Source organism: Sapajus apella, unplaced genomic scaffold, assembly GCF_009761245.1.
Source record: "Sapajus apella isolate SASKATOON/1434 unplaced genomic scaffold, GSC_monkey_1.0 scaffold41, whole genome shotgun sequence".
NCBI lineage: Eukaryota > Metazoa > Chordata > Mammalia > Primates > Cebidae > Sapajus > Sapajus apella.
In genome coordinates, this window is record NW_022436981.1 from 11,017,441 (window position 1) to 11,039,597 (window position 22,157).

The window sequence follows — 22,157 nt, forward strand, 5'->3', positions numbered from 1 at the left end:
CAGTATTATTAAGACTGTATTTTATGACTGGAGTCCAGAACACAAACAAACATGAACTTGAGAACTGAAGAAGAGTTCATTGATGTCAACCCTAATGTCCATTAGCTGAGAGCCATTGGCTAACAGGCCTGGCCTGAGATGGAAAGTAAAGACAGCATCTTCCTCGGATGCCTTGCAGTGTTCTTAGCTCCACTGCAGAAGAATGAAAATGACAGAAAAGTACAGAGAAGCAATTAAAATCAGCCAAAATCTGACTAGCTAAAGGAAATCACTGTGCGGATCTCAAATTGCTTCCTTTCTTTTTACTATGCTCTTACGTTTGTTGCGTAGCTGTTATTATATTGCATATTAAGCTCTACAATCTGTGTCATGTACTAAAACCACATCGTAATCATTTTATCATGTCATTAACAATTATTCATAAATACCTTTTCGAGCAGTTACAAATGCTACATACCATTCATTCCACAAGATAACATTTGTAACTGTTTCCATATCAGCAGATTTTGGGTTGTCTAATTTTTAAAAATTTTAAGTAGCACTGTGAAGAGATATTGTTATAGTGATACACATGAATAGGTATATAATATGCGCTCCATGTTTCTGATCATCTTGTTATCACAGATTCCTAGAAATAGATTATCTCAGTAAAAATATGAATATTTTCAAGTTCTTAGGTTAGTGCTATCAAAGTGTGAGAAAGTGCCCATTTTGCTTTATCTATGCCAGTATTGTGTATGATACTCTAAAAAAACCCGACTCTAATAATTTTATTAGCAAAAATTAATCCCATTTTAAGTTTCATTTTCTGGATTACAAGTATGTTTGTATATTCATTAGCGTTCCCTTTTTCTTTTCTTTCTTTCTTTCTTTTTTTTTTGTTTTCAGATGAAGTCTTTGCTCTGTTGCCCAGGCTGGCGTGCAGTGGTGCAATCTCGGCTCACTGCAACCTCCACCTCCCGGGTTCAAGAGAGTCTCCTGCCTCAGCCTCCTGAGTAGCTGGGACTACAGGCACATGCCATCACACCCTGATTATTTTTGTATTTTTAGTAGAGACAGAGTTTCACCATGTTGGTCAGGCTGGTCTTGAACTCCCGACCTCAGGTGATCTGCCCACCTTGGCCTCCCAAAGTGCTGGGATTACAGGCATGAGCCACTGCACCCGGCCAATTTAGGATAATTTTTTAAAACTGCACTCGACTAGAAGAATAGGTAGCATTTATTGAGTGCTTACTGTTCTATAGGCACGATCTTAAATGCTTGCCATGTGCTAGTCCTTTTACCCTCACAGCTCTGTGAGTGCTGCTGTTACCATCCCCACTTTGCATATGAAGAAACTGAGGCACAAGCAGGCTAGATCACTTCCCCAAGGTCACATAGTTAAAGCCAAGCAGTCAGATGTCAGAGACCTTGTTCCTTGAGCTCTATGTTCTATTGCCTCCTGTCCTTATTTCTGCCTATTTTTTCTCTGCTCGTCATCAATCTTTTTATAGGTTTCTAAGGGAAAATAAAGAAGCAGGGAGTCTTTTTAAATTATTATTATAGTTTAAGTTCTAGGATACATGGGCAGAACATGTAGGTTTGTTACATAGGTATACATGTGTTATGGTAGTTTGCTGCACCCATCAACCTGTCATCTATATTAGATATTTCTCCCAGTGTTATGCCTCCCCAAGCCCCTCATCCCCCCATAGGCCCCAGTGTGTGATGTTCCCCTTCCTCTCCATGTGTTCTCATTTTCAGCTCCACTTATGAGTGAGAATGTCCTGTGTTAGTTTGCTGAGAATGACGGTTTCCAGCTTCATCCATGTCCCTGCAAAGGACATGAACTCATCCTTTTTCATGGCTGCATAGTATTCCATGGTGTATATGTGCCACATTTTCTTTATCCAGTCTATCATTGATAGGCATTTGGGTTGCTTCCAAGTCGTTGCTATTGTGAATAGTGCTGCAGTAAACATACATGTCAATGTGTCTTTATAGTAGAATGATTTATAATCCTTTGGGTATATACCCAATAATGGGATTGCTGGGTCAAATGGTATTTCTGGTTCTAGATCCTTGAGGAAGTGCCACACTGTCTTCCACAATGGTTGAACTAATTTACACTCCCACCAACAGTGTAAAAGCGTTCCTATTTCTCCACATCCTCTCCAGCATCTGTTGTTTCCTGACTTTTTAATGATTGCCATTCTGTCATGAGATGGTATCTCAATGTGGCTTTGATTTGCATTTCTCTAATGACCAGTGATGATGAGCTTTTCTTCATATGTTTTTTGGTTGCATAAATGTCTTCTTTTGAGAAGTGTCTGTTCATATCCTTTGCCCACTTTTTGATGGGTTTGTTTTTTCTTGTAAATTTGTTTAAGTTCTTTGTAGCTTCTGGATATTAGCCTTTTGTCAGAAGGATAGATTGCAAAAATTTTCTCCCATTCTGTTGGTTACCTGTTCACACTTATGATAGTTTCTTTGGCTGTGCAGAAACTCTTTAATTAGATACCTTTTGTCATTTTTGGCTTTTGTTACCATTGCTTTAGGTGTTTTAGTCATGAAGTCTTTGCCCATGCCTATGTCCTGAATGGTGCTGCCTAGATTTTCTACTAGGGTTTTTATGGTTTGGGGTCTCACGTTTAAGTCTTTAATCCATCCTGAGTTAATTTTTGTATAAGGTGTAAGGAAGAAGTCCAGTTTCAGTTTTAAAAGCAGGGAGGTTTTGCAAACTCAAGGTAGGATTTTTGTCAAGCAGGAAACATTGTATTACGCAGCAGTGAAACAAGGTCAGTTCCACTTCCTCAGTTTAGGTTAGGGGAGCAAAGCTAAGAGTTCGTCTTTAGGAGGAATAGAGCTGAGCCTGTCCCTAGGTCAAGAAAAACACTGTGGAAAAAATAAGAACATTAAGCAACTAATTCAAAATTTTATATGGAACTGTTTCAATAACCATCCGGTAAATGACTTCTTATGGTAGATGTGCTCAGAAGGGCTCACTAATACTGACTGATTGAGAGTGATATCGATAATACCAAATAGTCATGTCACTAATAGTATAACTAACCACTTTTTCTAACCAGGTACTTTTTTGAACCAGTAAAGAAGAGGATCTTTCCTAGGCTTTTTGTTTGTTTTTAAGCTTAGCAATGTGTTAAACCCATCCTTCTACATCCATCAGAGAGAGTGCTCCCTGGGCTTTCTTTAGGGAAAGAAACTCAGGCGTGCTTTACTTGCGGAATGCGTTCAAAAGGAAGAGAACGTGGTGAAAACGTCTTGAATATTATTCTGGTAACCATAGTGATACCAAAGCAAACCTGGATCCTTATCTCGTATCTTGTTTATTTTTCAGAAAGAATTTATTTACACATAGACCTTTAATTTTGAAAAAGACGCCCCTCTTTGTTATTTGATTGTGTAAGCGATGTTTCGCTGGCCTTGCTTCACAGCAAGTCTCTGTAATACTTCGGTATGTTGCCAGTGGCTGTCTCTGCGTTCTCACAAACAAAATGTCATCTTCCATACTTGTCTGACTTGGGCAGCCAGGCTATGGGGTCCAAGGAAGGATAGAATACCTGGTAAGTGACGGCAATGTTTTGGGGGTTGGAACTCTCGAAGTGGCAAAGTTATTCAAGATTCAGCTGCAGAATGAACGAGCACATTCTCTGCTTTAAAAAAGAAAAGTTTTAAAAAGAAGTAATAAGTTTTGAAAAGAAGTAATAAGGCTGGGCGTGGTGGTACACCCCTGGAGTCCCAGTTACTCAGGAGGCTGAGATGGAAGGATCGCTTGAACCCAGGAGTTTGAGACTAACCCAGGCAATACAGTGAGACTCCATCTCTCCAAAAACAAAACAAAAAAAAAAAAAAAAAAAAAAAAAAAAAAAAAAAAAAAGGGGGAAAAAAAAAGATATTGGTGCCCCCCTGCCCTAAAGGGCTTTGAGGACACAGTTCTAGGCTCTCCACAGAATTTGGAAATGAATCCTGGGGGTTCTGGACTGTGAAAAACATCTGAGACATAAGCTGTACGTGACACTCGGTGAATGCTCACGCGCCTGCAGGGTTCTCGAGGGCAGGATTTGCTTGTTCTGCTCACCTTGCATTTTCAGTGCCACAATCCCTGGCTTCGAGTGGACCCTCAAGAAATATTTGTTAGCTGCCAGATGCAACTTTCCACTGTATTGTCAACACTTTCTCAAAATGGCACTGCAGATTTCAATAACTTCCCAGCAGCTACAAGGAATCTTGGGAATCTTTTCTCTAGGCAGAGCAGTCTGTTTAATACCCCATGTGTAACAGGGTGATTTAAAGATACTTTGAAAGCCACCCTAAGAAAAAACATTTCCCTGATGGTGCCTGAAATTCGATGCATAGAGGTTTTTCTGTCTGTCATTCTCACCAACTTCTATGAAAATGCCTAGAGAATAGGTGTCCCTATCAGGCCCTTGTGCCTTCATGAGAATAAGTTGATCGGTAAATATTTCCTCCCCAAGAAAGACTACTAGTTGGAGGGGGCAGCTGCCCAGTTGGGAGGGTTAGACTTGTCCTGCACCAATATAGTCAAGCAAGTGGGCTGAACGGTCCCTCTGGACTTTCCTACTTAAACTTCACCATTGGCTTAAATGTAGGAGTGACATCCCTTCTCTCCAGAAACTGGCCTCAGTCCTGTAGCCTATTTCTTGGGATCAGTGACCAACCCCCACTTCCCACCACCTCCAGAGGCTCCAGAGATAACCTACCCCTGTCTAAACAGCCATTATTAAATGTAACTATTTTTTTCTCTATAGGAATGATGATTATTATTATTATTATTTTTTAAAAACACCTCCCACGATTTTTGTGTGACTTGCATTTGAGAGCAGCCAAAGGACCTCCTGCAAGGCAATGCAGAAGCTGACATTTATTGAGAATCTGCCATGCACCAGGCACCCGGCCAGATACACACTTCCTGTTCCAAATAACTTTGTCAGCCAGATGCTATCATTTCCGTATTACTGAGAACAAAGCTAAGTCTCTGAGAGAGAGAAAAAAGGAGCATTCACAGGGTCACAGAGGTGGGTTGAATTCCAAAGACCCTGTTCTCTTCTACAGCAAGGAAAATTACCCTTACCCAGGACAGCAGAGAAATGGCATAAATTCTTTGTATGCCCTCACTGCACTTTGCACAGGGCTTGGAGTCTTTGGTGGAGAATGCATGTAACATAGCTCACTGGAATTAAGCTTAAGCAAAAATGATACTTTGTTGGGAGGGATCCTGGTCATCCCCTAAAATCTGAGGAAAATTGAACAAACAGGCCTCAGAACCAAGAGTCCTTGGGTTTTATATCTGTCTAATCCTACACCCACAACTGGACTAAATTACCTTCATCTCTCTCTCTTAGTTGGAGTCAAGAGAGAGACCCTGATTGGCTCCTGGTCAGCCAATGACTTTCTCCTCCTGATTCAGGTGTTCACCTTTAGTCCAATCACCTATGACCAAGAGCCAAGTAAAAACAAACTTCTAGGGACTAATTCTGAAGTCAGCCCAATGATGTCTACTGTACCCAGATGTAATTCAATACTTTATTGTCTGGTGCTTTTTTTTTTTTTTTTTTTTTTTTTTTTTTTTGATTTACTAGTTGCAACCAAGCTCTTTAAGAACCTTGGACACATCCTCCTTCATTTAATCATCAGGCAGGGGTTGATAGTGGTTCAGAAAAATATGCGAAATTTCTATATGCCAGGCATCCCTATGTTTAAAACCTTCATAATTAAGAAAGGAGAAATGAACTATTTGTCCTCAAATGCTTGGTTTCAAGGGGATCCAGGAAATGGGAAAAGCATCTGTGGACAGGGCTATTGTGCTTGCTGCTAAAAGACTACCAAGGCCAGTTACTAAATGGGTGGACAGCCCCAAACAGGTGCTTTATTTTTTCCCCATAGGAAATTGTTGTTTCTGTTTTGCAAGTTTGTTAAATTTCTTTTGTTTCTGGGGTAAATAACCTAGATAACAGATACTTTTTTCCCCTTCGGAGGGTCCTAATTTTGCATTTTATGTAACTCCAATCTTCACCAAAAACTGATGTGTTTTTTTTTTTTTTTAATTTTGAGACAGAGTCTCGCTCTGTCATCAAGGCTGGAGTGCAGTGGTGCAATCTGCTCACTGCAGCCTCCACCTCCCCATTTCAAGCAATTGTCCTCCCTCAGCCTCCTGAGTAGCTGGGATTACAGGCATGCACCACCACGTCCAACTAATTTTTTTTATTTTTGGTAGAGACGGGGTTTCATCATGTTGGTCAGGCTGATCTCGAACTCGTGACTTTGTAATCCGCCTGCCTCGGCCTCCCAAAGTGCTGGGATTACAGGCGTTTGCTGATTTCTTAAGGAGATTTCTTCCGGGTTAGTTGTTGGTGCTGGTCACTGCATGTACATGGATTAGTTTTATACTGCCACCATGAGGGGGATTCTGGAATTGCAAGGCTCTTTTAGCTAAAATGGTTTGTTATCAAATGCAAATGTTCAAAAATGAAAGTGAGCACGTTTAAAATATATTTTTTATGTTAATACAGATATGTATGAAATGGAGCAATCCATATCCTAAAACATATCCTCTGGAAGGCTTAAAGGGATAGATAGTATTGCCAAGTGTGTCTGAGTTAAGCAGGCGAGGGTTTAAACCTGCCTCTGCCTCCCACAACTGTCCTTACGCTAGACATTAAAGTCTTCTAAGCCACAGGTATAAAAACTGTCTAATAGTACCCATTTCACAGGGCTTTGTGTTGAAAAAATGGCATCGCCTGTGTCAATCCCTAGCATTTGGGAAGCACTCAATAAATGACTACCATTGCTATCACCTGAAATTGGCCATGGCTGAAAGTATTAGGAAAGCCTTCTGCAGGGAGAGAGAGAAGGGTGAAGGTAAAGTGCACCAGTAACCCCGTGAAGACAAATGCCCAGCACACACCTGGAGTGGATGCTCAATAAATATGTGAAGGGGTGAAGTCACCAGAGATGGCTCTAACAGCCAAAACGAGGTTGGAAAACACTCTTTTATACTGACCATTTTAGAGTCAAAGAACAAAAATATAGAACATCCATGTGGTAAGGATTCTAGATATGTACTGCAGCTTTTTTTTAATCAAGTGGGGAAACCAAGTGATTGAATCACTCTTCAAGTTAAAACATGAATCAGTAGCAGAGCAGGGCTAGAACCTAAGACTTTTTTTTTTTTTTACTTTTTCTTTTCTTCTCTCTCTCTCTCTCTCTTCTTTCTCTCTCTCTCTTTGTTTCTTTCTTTCCTTTCTCTCTCTCTCTCTCTTTCTTTCTTTCTCTCTTTCTCTCTTTCTCTCTTTCTCTCTTTCTCTCTTTCTTTCTTTCTTTCTTTCTTTCTTTCTTTCTTTCTTTCTTTCCAGAACTCTGTTGCCCAGGCTGGCATGCAGTGGCATATTCATAGCCTGCTGTAACCTTGAACTCCTGAGTTCAAACAATCTTCCCACCTCAGCCTCCTGAGTAGCTGGGACTACATGCACACACCACTATGTAATTTTTAAATTTTTTGGTAGAGACAGGAATATCACTATATTGCTCAAGCTGGTCTGAAACTCTTGGCTTCAAGCCGTCCTCCCACCTTGGCCTCCCAAAGTGCTGAGATTACAGGCATGAGCCACTGTGCCCGCCTCCCTCAAGACTTTTTGACGAATAATCCAATGCTCTGTATATAAAAGCTCCAAAATACCAGTGAAGATTGGCCAAAGCAGGACTAAGATTTTAAAAAAGCAACAAAAAAACAAACAAAAAAATGGGCAAGTTGGTTAACCTAATTATGCTTTCATTTCCCTACTGGCAAAATGACAATCATAATATCCTACTGCAGGGGATCCTAGTAAAGATTGAGCTGACACATGGAAAGCATTTAGATTGTGCAATAAATGTCCACTGGTGTGATTATATGACTACAGAGTTCATCTGTTACAATTACACTATCTCCTAAATGTGACCAATGAAACTTTGCCATTTCTAAAATTACCGGCTTCCTAACCCTGCCTTCACGATGAACTCTTTGATGGTGGGAACGTTTGTACCTCTTTATATCTTCTTGGGCCTGTATATTTGCCTTTTTAAAATTAAACTTTTAATTTTGAGCTAATTCTAGGTTTATACGGTTATAAGAAATAATACAGAATGACTGGACTCTTCACCCAATTTTTTTCCAAGGGAAACAGTCTGAAGAACTATTGTACAGTATCACAACCAAGATATTGGCATTGGGTGTGATCTCCCCGTCTTATTCCATTTCTCCAGCTTTACTTGTATGCATTCGTGTTTGTGTATGTGTGTTTCGCTCTATACAATTTTATCACATTCGTAAGTTCACGTTTCCACTTCACAGTCAAGATACCGAACAGATACATCTTTCGTGAGGATCCCTGTCCTGGCCTTTTATAACCACACCAACCTCTCTCCTGTATCCTCCCCGCCCCGTCCTGAACTCTAGCAACCAATTGGTATTGGGCTTTTTTTCTTGATCATAATTCACCGGAGACTCATCTAGCTTGTTGCTGGGATCACTAGTTTATCCCCTTTTGTTGCTGAGTAGTCTTCGATGAGGTAGATGTAGCACTGTTTGCTCAGCCCTTCACTCCTTGAAACGACATCTGGGTTGGTTCCTGTGTTTGGCTAGTTGGAATAAAGCTGATGTGAACATTTGTGTACAGGTTTTTGTGTAATAGAAGTTTTCATTTCTCTGGGATAAATGCCCAAGAGTGCAGCTGCTGGGTCAAATTGTAATCACACATTTAGTTTGATAATAAATTGCCTGTCTCCTAGAGTGGCTGGACTACTTTATATCCCCACCAGCAACATACAAGTGTTCAAGTGTCCCGTGTCCTTGCTGGCATTTGGTATTATCACTAACTTCTTTCATTTTAACTTTTTGAATAGGCAAGTAGTAATATTCACTGTGGTTTTAATTTGCGTTTCCCTGGCGGCTAGTGATGTTACGCATCTTTTCATGCGCTTATTTATTTGCTATCTGCCTGGCCTCTTTGGTGAAATCTCTCTTTTGTGACTTTTGCTCATTTTATGATTAGATGGTTTGCTTTTCTCTGGGAGTTTCGAGAGTTCTTTACGTATTTTATATGTAAAGCCTTGATGTATTTTGCTTTTAAAGTAAAACATCAACGCTGAATTGTGAGCAGCATAACATATGTAATAGTAAAATATATGACAACAGGAGTACAGAGAATGGGAGGTGGTGGATGGATATGTCCTCCTTTATGGCGTTTCATTTTATCTGAGCTGATTTAGCGTTAGTCTATGCTTAATTGTAGGAAGTTAGAGATGCATAATCATTTAAGAATACAGAAAGAGAAACCATTTTTAAATACAAGATGTTATTAAGTCCGTAGAGGAGACAAAATGGAATACCAAAAGATGACAGGAAAGGTGCATTAAAGGAACACAGAACATCAGAAACAAGTAGGAGACTAAGAGATGGTAGATTGAAACTCAGCCGTATCAGTTCTTACAGTAAATGTTAATAAACTAAGCACTTCCATTCAAAAGGATTAAAAAAATAAGACCCAACAAGAAGCTGTTTAAAAGGAAACACTTTAATTCTTAAATCATAGATAGGTTGCAAGTAAAATGATAGAAACTATTTACTACGTAAGCACTAATTGTAAGAGAGTTGATGTGGAATGTTAATATCAGACAAAGTAAAATTCCAAACAAAAGTATTCCCAGAGATTGAAAAAGAGGATACTTTATTATGATAGAAGAGACAATTCATCAGGAAGACAAACGATTCTTGGCTGGGCGCGGTGGCTCACCCTTGTAATCCCAGCACCTTGGGAGGCTGAGGCAGGAGGATCACCTGAAGTCAGGAGTTCAAGAACAGCCTGGCCAACACGGAGAAACCCTGTCTCTACTGAAAATACAAAAAAACTAGCCAGGCATGTGGCAGATGCCTGTAACCCCAGCTGCTGGGGAGGCTGAGGCAGGATAATTGCTTGAACCCAGTAGGCAGAGTTTGCAGTGAGCTGAGATCTCACCACTGGACTGAGTGATGGAGTGAGACTCTGTCTCAAAAACAAGAAGAAGAAGATATACAATTCCTAAGTGTGACGATACCTAACAGAGCTTCATAGTATACGAGACAAAAACTGACAAAACTAAATAGAGAAACAGACAAATTCATAATCATATTTTGGGTTTTTAACATTCCACCCTCAGTCGTTCAAAGAAAAGTAGACCAAGAGAAGCAGTAAGGATACAGATGATGTGAAGGATGTTATCAAAAATTCAACTATTAAAGAGAACTACACACTATACATGCCAGATACATATTATTCTGAAATGTACATGAAATATTCATCAAGAAAGACCATACACTGGGCTATGAAAAAGTCAAACATGCAACGCATTAAAATAATACAGAATATTCTACGACCAAAAATGAAACTATATTACACTTCAATAATAAAAAAAGACATCTAGAAAATTTCCAAAAGTTTTGAAATGAAGCCACATTCTACTAAATAACCCATGGCCAAAGAAGAAATCACAAGGGATAGCAGAAAACACATATGAAGAACAACAATGAATGTACAATATAACCAAATGACCAATATGCGCGAAAACAGTAATAAACGTGAAATCCACAGTTTTAACTGCTTGTGTCCGAGCACAAGTATATTTGTATCTTAAAATGAGAACGGAAAGATACATTTCCATGTGGAATTTCATTTTATAGCAACTGTGCTCCGAATGTCTCTGTGAATGGAGGAATATTTGTAAATCAAACTAAATAAAAAGGCACCTACTGAAAAGATCACTAGAGGGCACTATTATCTAACTTCCAGAGGAAAAAGCATGTAGTGTGGATAACTTAAGAAATGTTAGCTCTAAAACAGACTCAAGATGGCATTGAGATTTTATTCCTCTATTTTATAGGTGAGACAATTGAGGTCCAAAGGGAAGAAATGGCTTGCTTAATTCATGCAAACACTAGTTGTAAAGTCAGAACTAGAACCCAGTCTCCCCACTCGTTATAGAAACACATCATGGTTCCGCATAAAATCAGACAGACCCAGACTTTGCTATACACTTATGGCAAATGAGAGGCTCTCTTCCACTGGGGTTGCCCAGCTACTGTAATGTATCCGTGGCATTGCTGGGTCTGCTGGATAGGGCTGGGCACTGGGGGAGTGTAGTCTACGGAGAAAGCCTGCCTGAGAGTGAAACTGTTGTAGTGGAAGGTGTAAGCCAGGAATGGGGACTAGGACTTGAGAACATTTGAGCCAATAACCTGTGCCTGAAGCTAGTACCACCTCTTGGGTGTTTCCACGGCACAAGCTTGTCGATTTTCTTTTTATCTAAGGCTGGAGGGTATGGGGGTTTTCTGTCACTTGCACGCAAAATTTCTGAATATGCCAAGCATCTCTACTTTGCAGCAGGACCAACAGGATTCAAAACGCATGGTTTTATTTTGGACAAAGCCAAAAAAGGTTCCGGGAAACTCACCAGGACTGTTTGAGCGGCGATAAAGACATATGAAGAGTTTCTCATGTTTTTTTTCCCCTAGAAATTTTAGATCCTAAGTCATCAGTGTGATTGTTTTTCTTTGCTGACCTCATTGCATTCTTAGAAAGGTAAATTATATCAAAGGAGACTGTTAAGAAAATGTGTGTTACATACTGGTAGAAAGTAGATGAAGGTTGTGTCATCTTCAGTACAATGGTGTCTTCACACTCTCCAGGGGCAGAATAGGGAGTGAACGTGGCTTGCCTGAGCAGCTTATGTCCTTCGCTTTTATGTATATCATCTATATTTCAACCACATAGCAAATCGGCAAAGAGTTCTCATGTCTATTTCACAGGTGATACAGAGACAAGGAGGCTATGCTACTTGTCTAAAGTCACCCAACTACTATGTATATTAGCATTGGAACTCAGTTCTACACTTTTGCTTTTAGGCTAGAAATACTTGTATCCTGTCCCAACCCAGTGCTGATAAACTTCCCAGGAACTTCAGAACACAACAATTTTGACTGAGACATTGGCTTTTAAACCGCTTTCATTTGCCATGATGAAAGTGTAATGTATTAAAAGGGCATAAATGTGCAGTTTTTCAACACATTCACCACACTAGTTGATATGGCTTGGCTGTGGCCCCACCCAAATCTCATCTTGAATTGTATATCCCATAATTCCCACATATTGTTGGAGGGAACTGGTGGGAGATAATTGAGTCATGGGGGCAGTTTCCCCCATACTGTTCTCATGGTAGTAATTAAGAGATCTGATGATTTTATAAGGGGCTTCCCCTTTGGCTTGATTCTCATTCTGTCTTTGCCTGCTGCCATGTAAGATGTGCCTTTTGCCTTCTGCCATGATTGTGAGGCCTCCCTGGCTGTGTGGAACTGTGAATCCATTAAACACCTTTTTCTCTATAAATTATCCAGTCTCAGGTGTGTCTTTATCAGCAGCGTGAAAACAGACTCATACACTAGTTTTTGCTCAGAAAAATGTTTTCTTCCTTCCTTTCTGAACCATTTTAACCCACATTTGGCTTCTGTTTGAAGCATAACAAACCCAAAATGTGTGAAGTGCCCTCATCTTAAGTATATAGCCCAGTGATTTTTAAACATCTTGATATCCATGATTCATCACCCAAATTATAAAACATGTCTAGCCACCTAGAAGTTTGTCTATTTGCTACTTGTTCATTCCCATCCAGAGGTAACAACTAGTGGGACTTCAATAATTGTCACTTTACTTTGTTCTTGAGCTTATAAATGAAATTGTACAGTACACATTCTTTATCTGGCTTCTTTCAACATCTGGGAGATTCATACCTTACGTTGTATGTAGCAGTTTTCTATCACTGTTATATAGTCCATTGGTTTGTTTAGTTTTTCTTTTTAGACAGTCTTGTTCTGTCACCCAGGCTGGACAGCTCACTGCAACCTCCATTTCCTGGGCTCAAGTGATCCTCCCACCTCAGTTTTCCGAGTAGCTAGGACCACTGGTGCACGCCACCACATCTAGCTAATTTTTTTTTTTTGTAAAAATGGGGGTCTATGTTGCCCAGGCTGGTCTTGAATCCCTGGACTAAAGCCATCCCTTTGCCTTGGCAGCCCAAAGTGCCGATTATGTGAGCCACTGCGCCAACTCATTATTCTCTTGTATCTTCCATACTTATATTTGTAATGTTTCATATCATAGACTATTGAAAGTGAAAAGGGGTTTTAGGGATTATCTAGCCTATCAGCCTCTGCTTACTGGGAAAACACAACAGTGAGGAATGTACCTTTCCCAGCCAAGGTACAAGATACATTCTTTTCCAACCTTGTGAGGGTAGAGCCCTCATGAATGGATTAGTGCCCTTATATAGGAGAGATACCAGAGAAATGGTCTATCCAACACATGGGGCTACAAGACAACCATCTGCAAACCATAAAGAGAGCACTCACCAGGAACCCGATCTGCCCGTGCCTTGCTCCTGCACGTCCAGCCTCCCTAACAGTAACAAATGTCAGCTGTGTCAGTCAGTCTGCGGTAGTTATAGCAGCCTGAACTGAGACATCTTATACTTCCGTAAATATCACTTGGCATATACTTCCAGAAGTGTTTATAGGGAATGTTAAATATTTATACGAAAGCATAATGGAGAGAAGACAGCAGCTGATAGAACTCAGGGAAAGCTGGGGAGGCTTAACCTAAACAAAAAGCTTATTGGCAGGACCTCTGAAAACCACACGAGCAGCCTATTTACAGTTCTGAGAAGGACCCTCTCATCTAGCCGAGCTCTGAAAGGCCCTGGCACCACAGGCCTCCTTCCCTGCCGGCCTCTTTCCCCCATGTCAAGCACTACAATGGCTTGAAGGACACTTACTTCCACGTTTTCTCTTCTTAAGACTTCAGGTCCCCGAGAAACCTTCCATCAACTCCTCAGAATATGGCCTAACCCACACCACATTCTGGATGTCCATGTCTTCTGGCTTTTTTTGTTTTGGGTGGTAGTTTAGAAGGAGGCATCCAAGGCAATGGATTTTCCCTCCATTTCTGAACTGGGAGGCTCGCAGACAGCCTCAGAGGTGAACCCAGCAGCAGAGGCATCCTGGGACCGGGAGGAAACCTTATTAACGCATGGGACTAGGTGGGCAGAAAACTAGTCTTTCTGTTAGCAGCAGGTTAAATAACCATCAGCTGTATCTCAAGTTAGGCCCTGAAGGGCTGGGCTTGGCCACAGGTGTTTCTACCATGGAGAAATGACTTTTTGCTTAAGATTTCTAGTTTTGTTCCTAAAATCCCAAATTCTCACCTGTGTTCAGATGGTAAAGCTCATGAGTTGTGAGGCTTACCTTCTCTGTCCTGAAGAAAGACCGCTATCTGGTTTTTAATAAGAGAAAATCTAGACAGATCACATTAAACTTAAAAGCAAGTGTTGAGACTTCATATTGATTTGTCCATAACTTAGGTAAAGAAAGTGGTCTAAGTCCTTATTATTCATGGAGCCAGCAAATCCACAGCATCGCCTGGGAGCCTGTTAGAAATGTGGGCCCAACCCCAGACTTACCAAGCCAGAATAACACCCCCAAGAGATCTGTATGTAGACTACAGTTTGATAAACACTGCCCTAGGAGCATTCAGATAAACAAACTAGAGCTCTGAGAAAAGTGTGTTGCTCAGATGAACATTATTTCATGAACTCTGTGTGGGGGTGAATAATGATCCAAAGACAAGAGTCTCAAACAGCTCTCTGCAAGGCTTGCTGACTCAAAGTATCTCCTGCTTAGACTGCAGTGTGCACACAGCACCCAAGTTACTCAACATTCACTCACCATGTCCCCAAGTTCTTTCTCCCCACAATGGTTGAGAGCTACTAGGGGAGATAAGGCATCTGTTTTTGTCTTCATCCCTATGCTTCTTTCTAGAAACATCTGAGGTCGCAATGATGAAAAAATAATTTCATGGTATCTGGGTTAATTACAAAAACCAAACTCTCCTACTATTTGTTTAATTGTGGAACTCACACACATACAATAGGTTTCTGAATGAATGCTAATTCCATTCTTTTATTTCCTCATACCACAGACATTTTAATTTATCTGCCTTTTTACAACCTGATTTACAAAAGCAAATTGCAAACGAAAACCAGGCATTCTTTAATCATCCAAAATGCATGTATAAAATATAGAACAAACCCTAGTGTTTAAACATAAACAGGGTTAGCTTAAGCAGCTTTATTGCAATCTCTTAAAGGTAGCATATTACAGTTTAAATATTTATGCTTGTAAAGGTCTGCATAATCTACAATACATAGTTATTTCAGAAGCAGTTAGGACTTTAATTGAAAAAAAAAAAAAACCCAAAACCCAACAAAACTTCAACACAAAGCTGTAACAATTATCTAAAACTTATTTACAATTAAACATTTAGGGTTCCGATTCATAAAACTCAGTGCCTTACATGATTTATGAGTTTTATAGAGAAAGTAAGCAGTATGTAGAATATTCCCCAGGTAAAATCTGGGGTGAATGGTTTTTAAAAGAAAGTCCATCAATATGCTCGCTAAAAACTAAAGAGTAATAAAACTGTATACAGCAGCAATCAGAGTAACAGGCCACAAGAGAAGCATGAATACCATTTTTGACAGAATTCTTTGTATGTATAGGAAGAAAAAACGATTGACCCCCTGCCAACTTTGTTATTTAAAAAAAAATTGTCCCCAATAATCACTAAATTGTGAATTCTGGGTGATAATCTCCTTTCTCCTTAGAGTTGTGTTTAAGCTTAATGCCTAAACCAGCAAATTTAAACAAAAGAAAAGTTCCTTTGATAACAGCCATCAGAGTTCAATGGCTATTTATTCAGAGGGGAAAGCTTGGGGCAAGCTGACCAAGGGGTTAGCTCTTCCAATTACAAAAGAAACATCATAGATAAGGTGCGAGAAACCCAAGATAACCCTGGAAGCACTTCAATGGATTCAAGTGTTTAATGTACACAACAAAGGAACTGACAGGAAATTATGGAAAGTATTTTTAAAGTAAAGAAAGAAATTACAGCAAATCAGGTCCCGGGTAGTCTTTAAAAGAACAAAAATTTACAGTAAACATTTTAAACTCTGGAATGCAAGTATTGTACAATTACCAGTACATTACATTTACAAAGCTGCTTAGACAGTATTTGCTCCAGAGTAGGAATTTAAAAAATGTACAAGCCGGTTCACAATGACTTTAGATATGTTATTAAAATACATTGTTAATCAAAAATACTTTACTATGTACATGTACACTGTATAAACTCTAGATTTACCTACCAAAGAAAACTTTAATCAATTCCTGGCTCACTGGCCCAGAAAACAGTACAGTTCTATCATTTGGTCTTCTTATCATACACAGAGGCTGAGAGGCATGGTGCTGCAGCCAGTTCGTCAATAAAACAGTGATGCATTTTTCTTTCTGTAGAACGTCTAGTTGGATGAGTCAGTTTTACTTCCACTGTATTTTACTTTCCTAAATGCTGATCCAAGTAACTCTGGGCATTCACATAATTCATTTGCAATTTGGTTACACTTCAAAATAAGGCTATAATTCATTCCATCAGTTATGACACTGTCTTGCTTGTAGTCGGGATGGTTTGCGACAAACTCCCTCATCCATCTAGCAACTGTCATTAGTTCTCCTGTGGGAGTGGAAAAAAAAATTAGAACCACATAACGGAAGTTTTTTTTTTTTTTTTTTTTTTTAAATAAGTTGATTTAGTGGTCAGCATAAACACAATTCTGAAGAGAAATCAATATGTCCTTTTGGTGTAGCCACATGGCAGGGGGTGGGAACATCTTTCATAGTGCTTGAAGGACTCCTCCTGGGCAAGAATCTTAGGTTGCAGACAGGCAATGAGAACACATACATCCAGTTTCTATGGTACCTGTTAGATGCCACCCATATGCCTCCACTGCCAGCTCTTAAGGGATAGGAGCCAGCACATGTGTACAAGAGCATGTGTCCTCCCATTTGGCCAGAGGGCTAGGACTACAAATGCCAGTGTCATGAGACTGCCTCAGAGGACTGTAGGGTCCCTCGAGCGATCTTTGATCAAAGAGGTAGAGAGAATAAAGAATAGTAAGTACAGTGAATGAAGAGGGAAATTGGCAGCATACCATTTGAGGGGTGAGGTGGGGTTCTACGGCTATCCTTTGTGACTCCAGAAAGTTTACAGAAGGCTCAAGTTAAATACAGATGCCATTACCATTGTTATCGTCACTCTGTTAACTGCTGATGGCTCCCTTGTGCCAAGTACTGTGTTAGGTACTGTCAGTGTGACCTCCTCAAAGCTAACAAAGAAAGGGGATTCTCAGGAGCCTCATGGTATGCACGAAGGCAGGCTGAAGAACTGTTCAGCTTATTTAACTTACAGAGTTCCTTGGCCCTATAAAAGAGCCCATGATGATGTACCATCAATACAGTTGGACGTAAATGATAAGTAGGCAATCCACATGCCATTTCATCATCTAAGATGCCAGTGATTTTAAGATGCACCCCGATTTTATGAGCTGATAAGAAAAAAAGCACTGCTAATCTAAGTTCTGAGTGTCAAAGATTATAAGGTGAATACAATTGCAGAGATGTGAAAATGTGAAACAGTGTGCATGAATTGAATACGGCATTCTTTTAAGACTACATTAAGAAACTGAACATTCTAAAATAGTACCATCCTGTCTATATTATGAGATTAAAAAATATAAAAGACTATCATACCAGATGCTCTCTTCTTAATTAGCTTTAGGTAGTTCAGAATACTACATCTGGTGTCCACATCTACTTCCATGTTTTCAAGGTAGGAGTTCAGAATTGGGATCAGTCCAGGAAATACACCTTCCTACAAGAAGCAGGACAGGTTATGAACTCCCTGCCGGGGGATGTGCACAGTGAGGCGTGCTGTACAGGGCCACCCTCCTACCTTCCCATTGATGATGGTGTCTATGCTCATGAGGGTGTACTCCTCTGCAGCGAGCTCCGTGCTGTTCTGGGCCTTGCCACAACCATCGACCACTGCGTTGCCACCTGCCGGAGAAGGGGGAAAGGGGAGCTTTGGCAGTTTGCTGCAGCATAAGCTGACCTCAGAAATCTAAGATAATGTAATACCTTTGCAAATGTCTTTCCTGAAATAAAACATTCCCTGCAAGACAGCGTCTCGTTTCTGTGCTACCTTCATGTTCTCATCAACCTAAGGGAGAAAAAGAATCAAGATCAAGTCAAACACGGAAGTTGCAATGAGGACTCACTCCCTAAGGGATTCTACTTTCTGCCCAAATGCTTCCCAGTTGGAGGAACAGGCTTTTTATTTACATGTGGCCTGTGTCACTCAATCATGGATTGGCATGTGATTTTTTTAACCCATCAAGGAATTTTAAGAGAAACTTAACAAACCTAAAACTTATGTGAAATGTCTGCATTTCAAAGCATCTTTGTGACTGAGCCTTGCAATAAATATACAGTACTGGGAGGGCAGGTGGCTGGTTCCGTTTATATAGCGGTGTCTCTCCAGGGGTCCCAGGGTAATGAAGGCAGAAGGCAGGACTAGAACCCAGTTCTTTTTATTTATTTATTTATTTTGGGATGGAGTCTTGCTCTGTCGCCCAGGCTGGAGCGTGCTGCGCAATCTCGGCTCACTGCAACCCCTGCCTCCCAGGTTCAAGTGATTCTTCGTGCATCAGCCTCCTAAGTAGCTGGGATTACAGGCACACACCACCATGCAGGCTAATTTTTTTGTATTTTTAGTAGAGACGGGGTTTCACCATGTTGGCCAAGCTGGTCTCAAACTCCTGACCTCAAGTGATCCACCTGCCTTGGCCTCCCAAAGTGCTGGGATTACAGGCGTGAGCCATCACACCAGGCCTAGAACCCAGTTCTTCTAAGTTCAGTGCTCTTCCCCAGCTACCTCATCATTGGCGTTTTGCCTCCCCACTTTAGTGAGGAAAGGCAAAGACCATTCATAGGTTGTCATATCTGGAATAAGGTTACAGCCCACCAGGGGCAGATCACAACTTTTTGCCCACCTGGTGGCTCTGGCCATGTAAACTCATTCATGAGACCGAAAACTGTTTTATTTGTGAATTCTCTGTATCTCCAATGACTTTTTAAGACCCTCAAAGCAGAATTACAACTTTTTAGTAGTAATCTCTTATTTCCTATAATGGAATATTATATGGGACCTCGATATATATAACAATGACCAGTTAGAGGGCCAGGCTGGCATGGGACAGACGGTATACAAGTTCTCTTGATTACCAAGCCTCTTCCTATATTCATTAAGGGGGGAATGATACCATTGTGGTTTCATTTTTTAAGAGACACACAGGACCGTCTGAAGAATCTAGATACTCTAGGCACATACTCAAATCAATAGTCTAAAATTCCACCATGGCTGTGAACATCCACTTTCATTTCTAATACCTGTTTCTTTTTTCCTTAGTCTTGAAAAAAGTTCATAATGACCACTGGTTTTAATGTCTGCTTTTATGACTTTCTTTCAAAGTATATTGTACTTTGTTCTTTAGATTCTCAACTTTTTGTTAAGACATTTAAAGCTGTATTTTTTCCTTAGAAACTGGCTCTGCCAGCATCCCACTGCCTTTCACTTTCCTACACAACCTGTAATTCTAGTTTTGGTTAATCTAAAACCTACTAGGAAAGACGTTTTAAATTTCCAATGTTAAATTTCTCCATAACATCTCTTTAGTTCAATGTTAGTGGGAACACATGCTGTATTGTGTCTACTTTTGAGAGGCGAAGATTTTCTTTAATTTTTGTAAATCTTACTCAGGGCATTTTGAAAAAAGATGTGGTATGAGACACGTAATACAGGCTATACAACCAAGCTTGTTAACATTTAATAAGCCATTTAATTCCCCCATGGCCTTTCCCAACCTTTATTATATGGCCTGTCAGTTATTGAGTAACGTGCAAGGTACTTGCTAAGTGGTCTACCTCCATTAATCCCACATGGGCTTACAACAGCCTACTCATCCCCCTCTGGGATACAGGTGGGAAACTGAGGCACTGAGAATAAGTAACTCGCCCAAGTTAAAAGCCTAGTAAACAGTGCCAGGGATTTATGCCTTTAGTTAACACATTGAAGCCACGTACTATTACCCATCACACTAAATTCTTTTTATGTTACATTTTATGATACAAAAAGGACCACAGCTTTCACCATCTTGGAAGAATATATACATCTGCTTTATGCCATTTATTACTTTCCACCTCACGTTCTGCCTGATACTGCTTTGCCATTCTGCTATCCTTCCAAAAGGTCAGTAGGCAGCTCCTGTCGGCCTCTGTCCTTGTTCTAGGTGTATCTCATCAAACTTACACTGTGTTGTTGCTATTTTATATTATCCGTTTTAGCTGTTCAACAGGATAGGGTTTAGTCTATTCAAATTTTTTTTTATTTCATTTTCACCATTTTATGTTCGATGAGCTATTGTTCCATCATTTCCCTGACTCCACGCCCAATTCTGTGGCACTGAAATGTATTCACTGTTCATTTTACCACACTTTTAGAAGTGTGGTTTAACTACCAGCAAGTTTAGAAGTAATAAATCCTGCTTCTATAGTATTCATAGTTTTCCTTACTTTTAAAGAGGTACTTTTGAAATTATAACTCTGTCAAGCGCTAATGAGTATCTACCATTCATCTCCTTCCTCATCCCCTTACTAGGTGCGATGGTCTGAATCTCTGTGTTCCCTCAAATTAATACACTGAAACCTAAAGCCCATTGTAACAGTATTAGAAGGCAGGGCCTTTGGCAGGCGATTAGATCAGGAAGGCTCTATCCTCATAAACGGGATTAGTGCTCTCACAACAGAGACCCCTGAAGAGCCCCTTCCACCAAGCTCTCGCCGGACACTGAAACTGCCGGTGACTTGATCGTGGACTTCCCACCTCCAGAACTGTGAGCAATACATTCCTGTTGTTTCTAAGCCACCCAGTGTATGCTGTTTTTGTTACCACAGCCCAAACAAACTAAGACACTAGACAAGACTTCTAGCCCTAACTTGATCCATGCAGTTTTGTTAGAACCACTTGAAATTTAAAGAATAATTTGGCTGGGAAGATCATTCTGTGGTTGTTAATTCTGTACCTCTCGAGATCCTGAAAACTTCTTTCCATATAGCATTTAATGTTCCAAATGTGAAGTAATATCAGTTGATTTTTTCCCCCTTGGCAGGTCTCTTAATTTTTTCTCCTGTCCAAGCAGTTAATTTTCCCTTTGAGATTCATAAATGCCTACCTTTGAGTTCTTTAAATATTTGTCTCATCCTTAACAGAGACTTACTAAGGAAAAATTCTATTATTTTATATCTTTCTATTATTTTATATCTTTCCTACATAAACTATTCTCCCCTTCTAAATTATTACACAAACATGGAATTTTCCAGAGCTTTCCATGCTTCAGGTTTTCCATAATTTCCATTTCTTCACCATCCTGCTGGGATTAATTTTAATTTGGTTTTCTAAATCACTGCCTTGGATATTCAATAACATCTGCTCTACTGGTGAATATATTCACCATTAAATAAGCACCACCTACAATGCTTATTTTATAAATGTGACTGAACTTCTATAGAATTTGTCTGAGGCCACTAATTAGAATTCCTTTAAGAATTCTTTCCAAAGCTGAGCATGGTGGTTTGTGTCTGTAATTCCAGCTACCTGGAAGGCTGAGGCAGCAAAAGAAGGATCATTTAAGCCCAGGAGTTCAAGACAAGGCTGAGCAACATAGTGAGACCCTGTCTCTAAAACAGGTTTAAAAATTTAAGAAATAAAAAAAAAATAAAAATTAAAAAAATTTTTTAAAATAGTAATTATTCCAGTTTCTTTTCTTTTTTTCAAGAGATGGGATGTGGCAATGTTGTCGAAGCTGCACTAGAATTCCTGGACTCAAGCAACCCTCCAGCCTCAGCCTCCCAAGTAGCGGAGATTATAGGCGTGCGCTGGACCCGGTTTACTTCCTTGAAGTAACTTAATTTCACTGAACAGAATATACCCTTGCAGGACCAGCTGGGCCCCTCTCTTTAAGGTATCAATTATTCTCAATTTTCTGTTGCCTTCCAGGCATCTATTCTTACTTATAAGCAAAGGTTTAAGACTGGTAGCTTACACGGAATCTCTCTTAGATGGATC

General features: G+C 40.0%; 1 protein-coding gene across 1 annotated transcript in view; it reads right to left on the minus strand.

Moving 5' to 3' along the window:
* Positions 1–15,012: 15,012 nt before the first annotated feature.
* GCLC (glutamate-cysteine ligase catalytic subunit) overlaps positions 15,013–22,157 on the minus strand; it is a 47,266-nt gene continuing 40,121 nt past the window's right edge. Inside the window, exons 13-16 of the mRNA XM_032299709.1 lie at positions 18,113–18,194; positions 17,928–18,031; positions 17,726–17,846; positions 15,013–16,649 (exon numbers count right to left, since the gene is read on the minus strand). Coding sequence (XP_032155600.1) covers positions 16,438–16,649; positions 17,726–17,846; positions 17,928–18,031; positions 18,113–18,194 — 519 coding nt within the window. The 3' untranslated portion in view covers positions 15,013–16,437. The remainder of the gene's footprint in view (positions 16,650–17,725; positions 17,847–17,927; positions 18,032–18,112; positions 18,195–22,157) is intronic.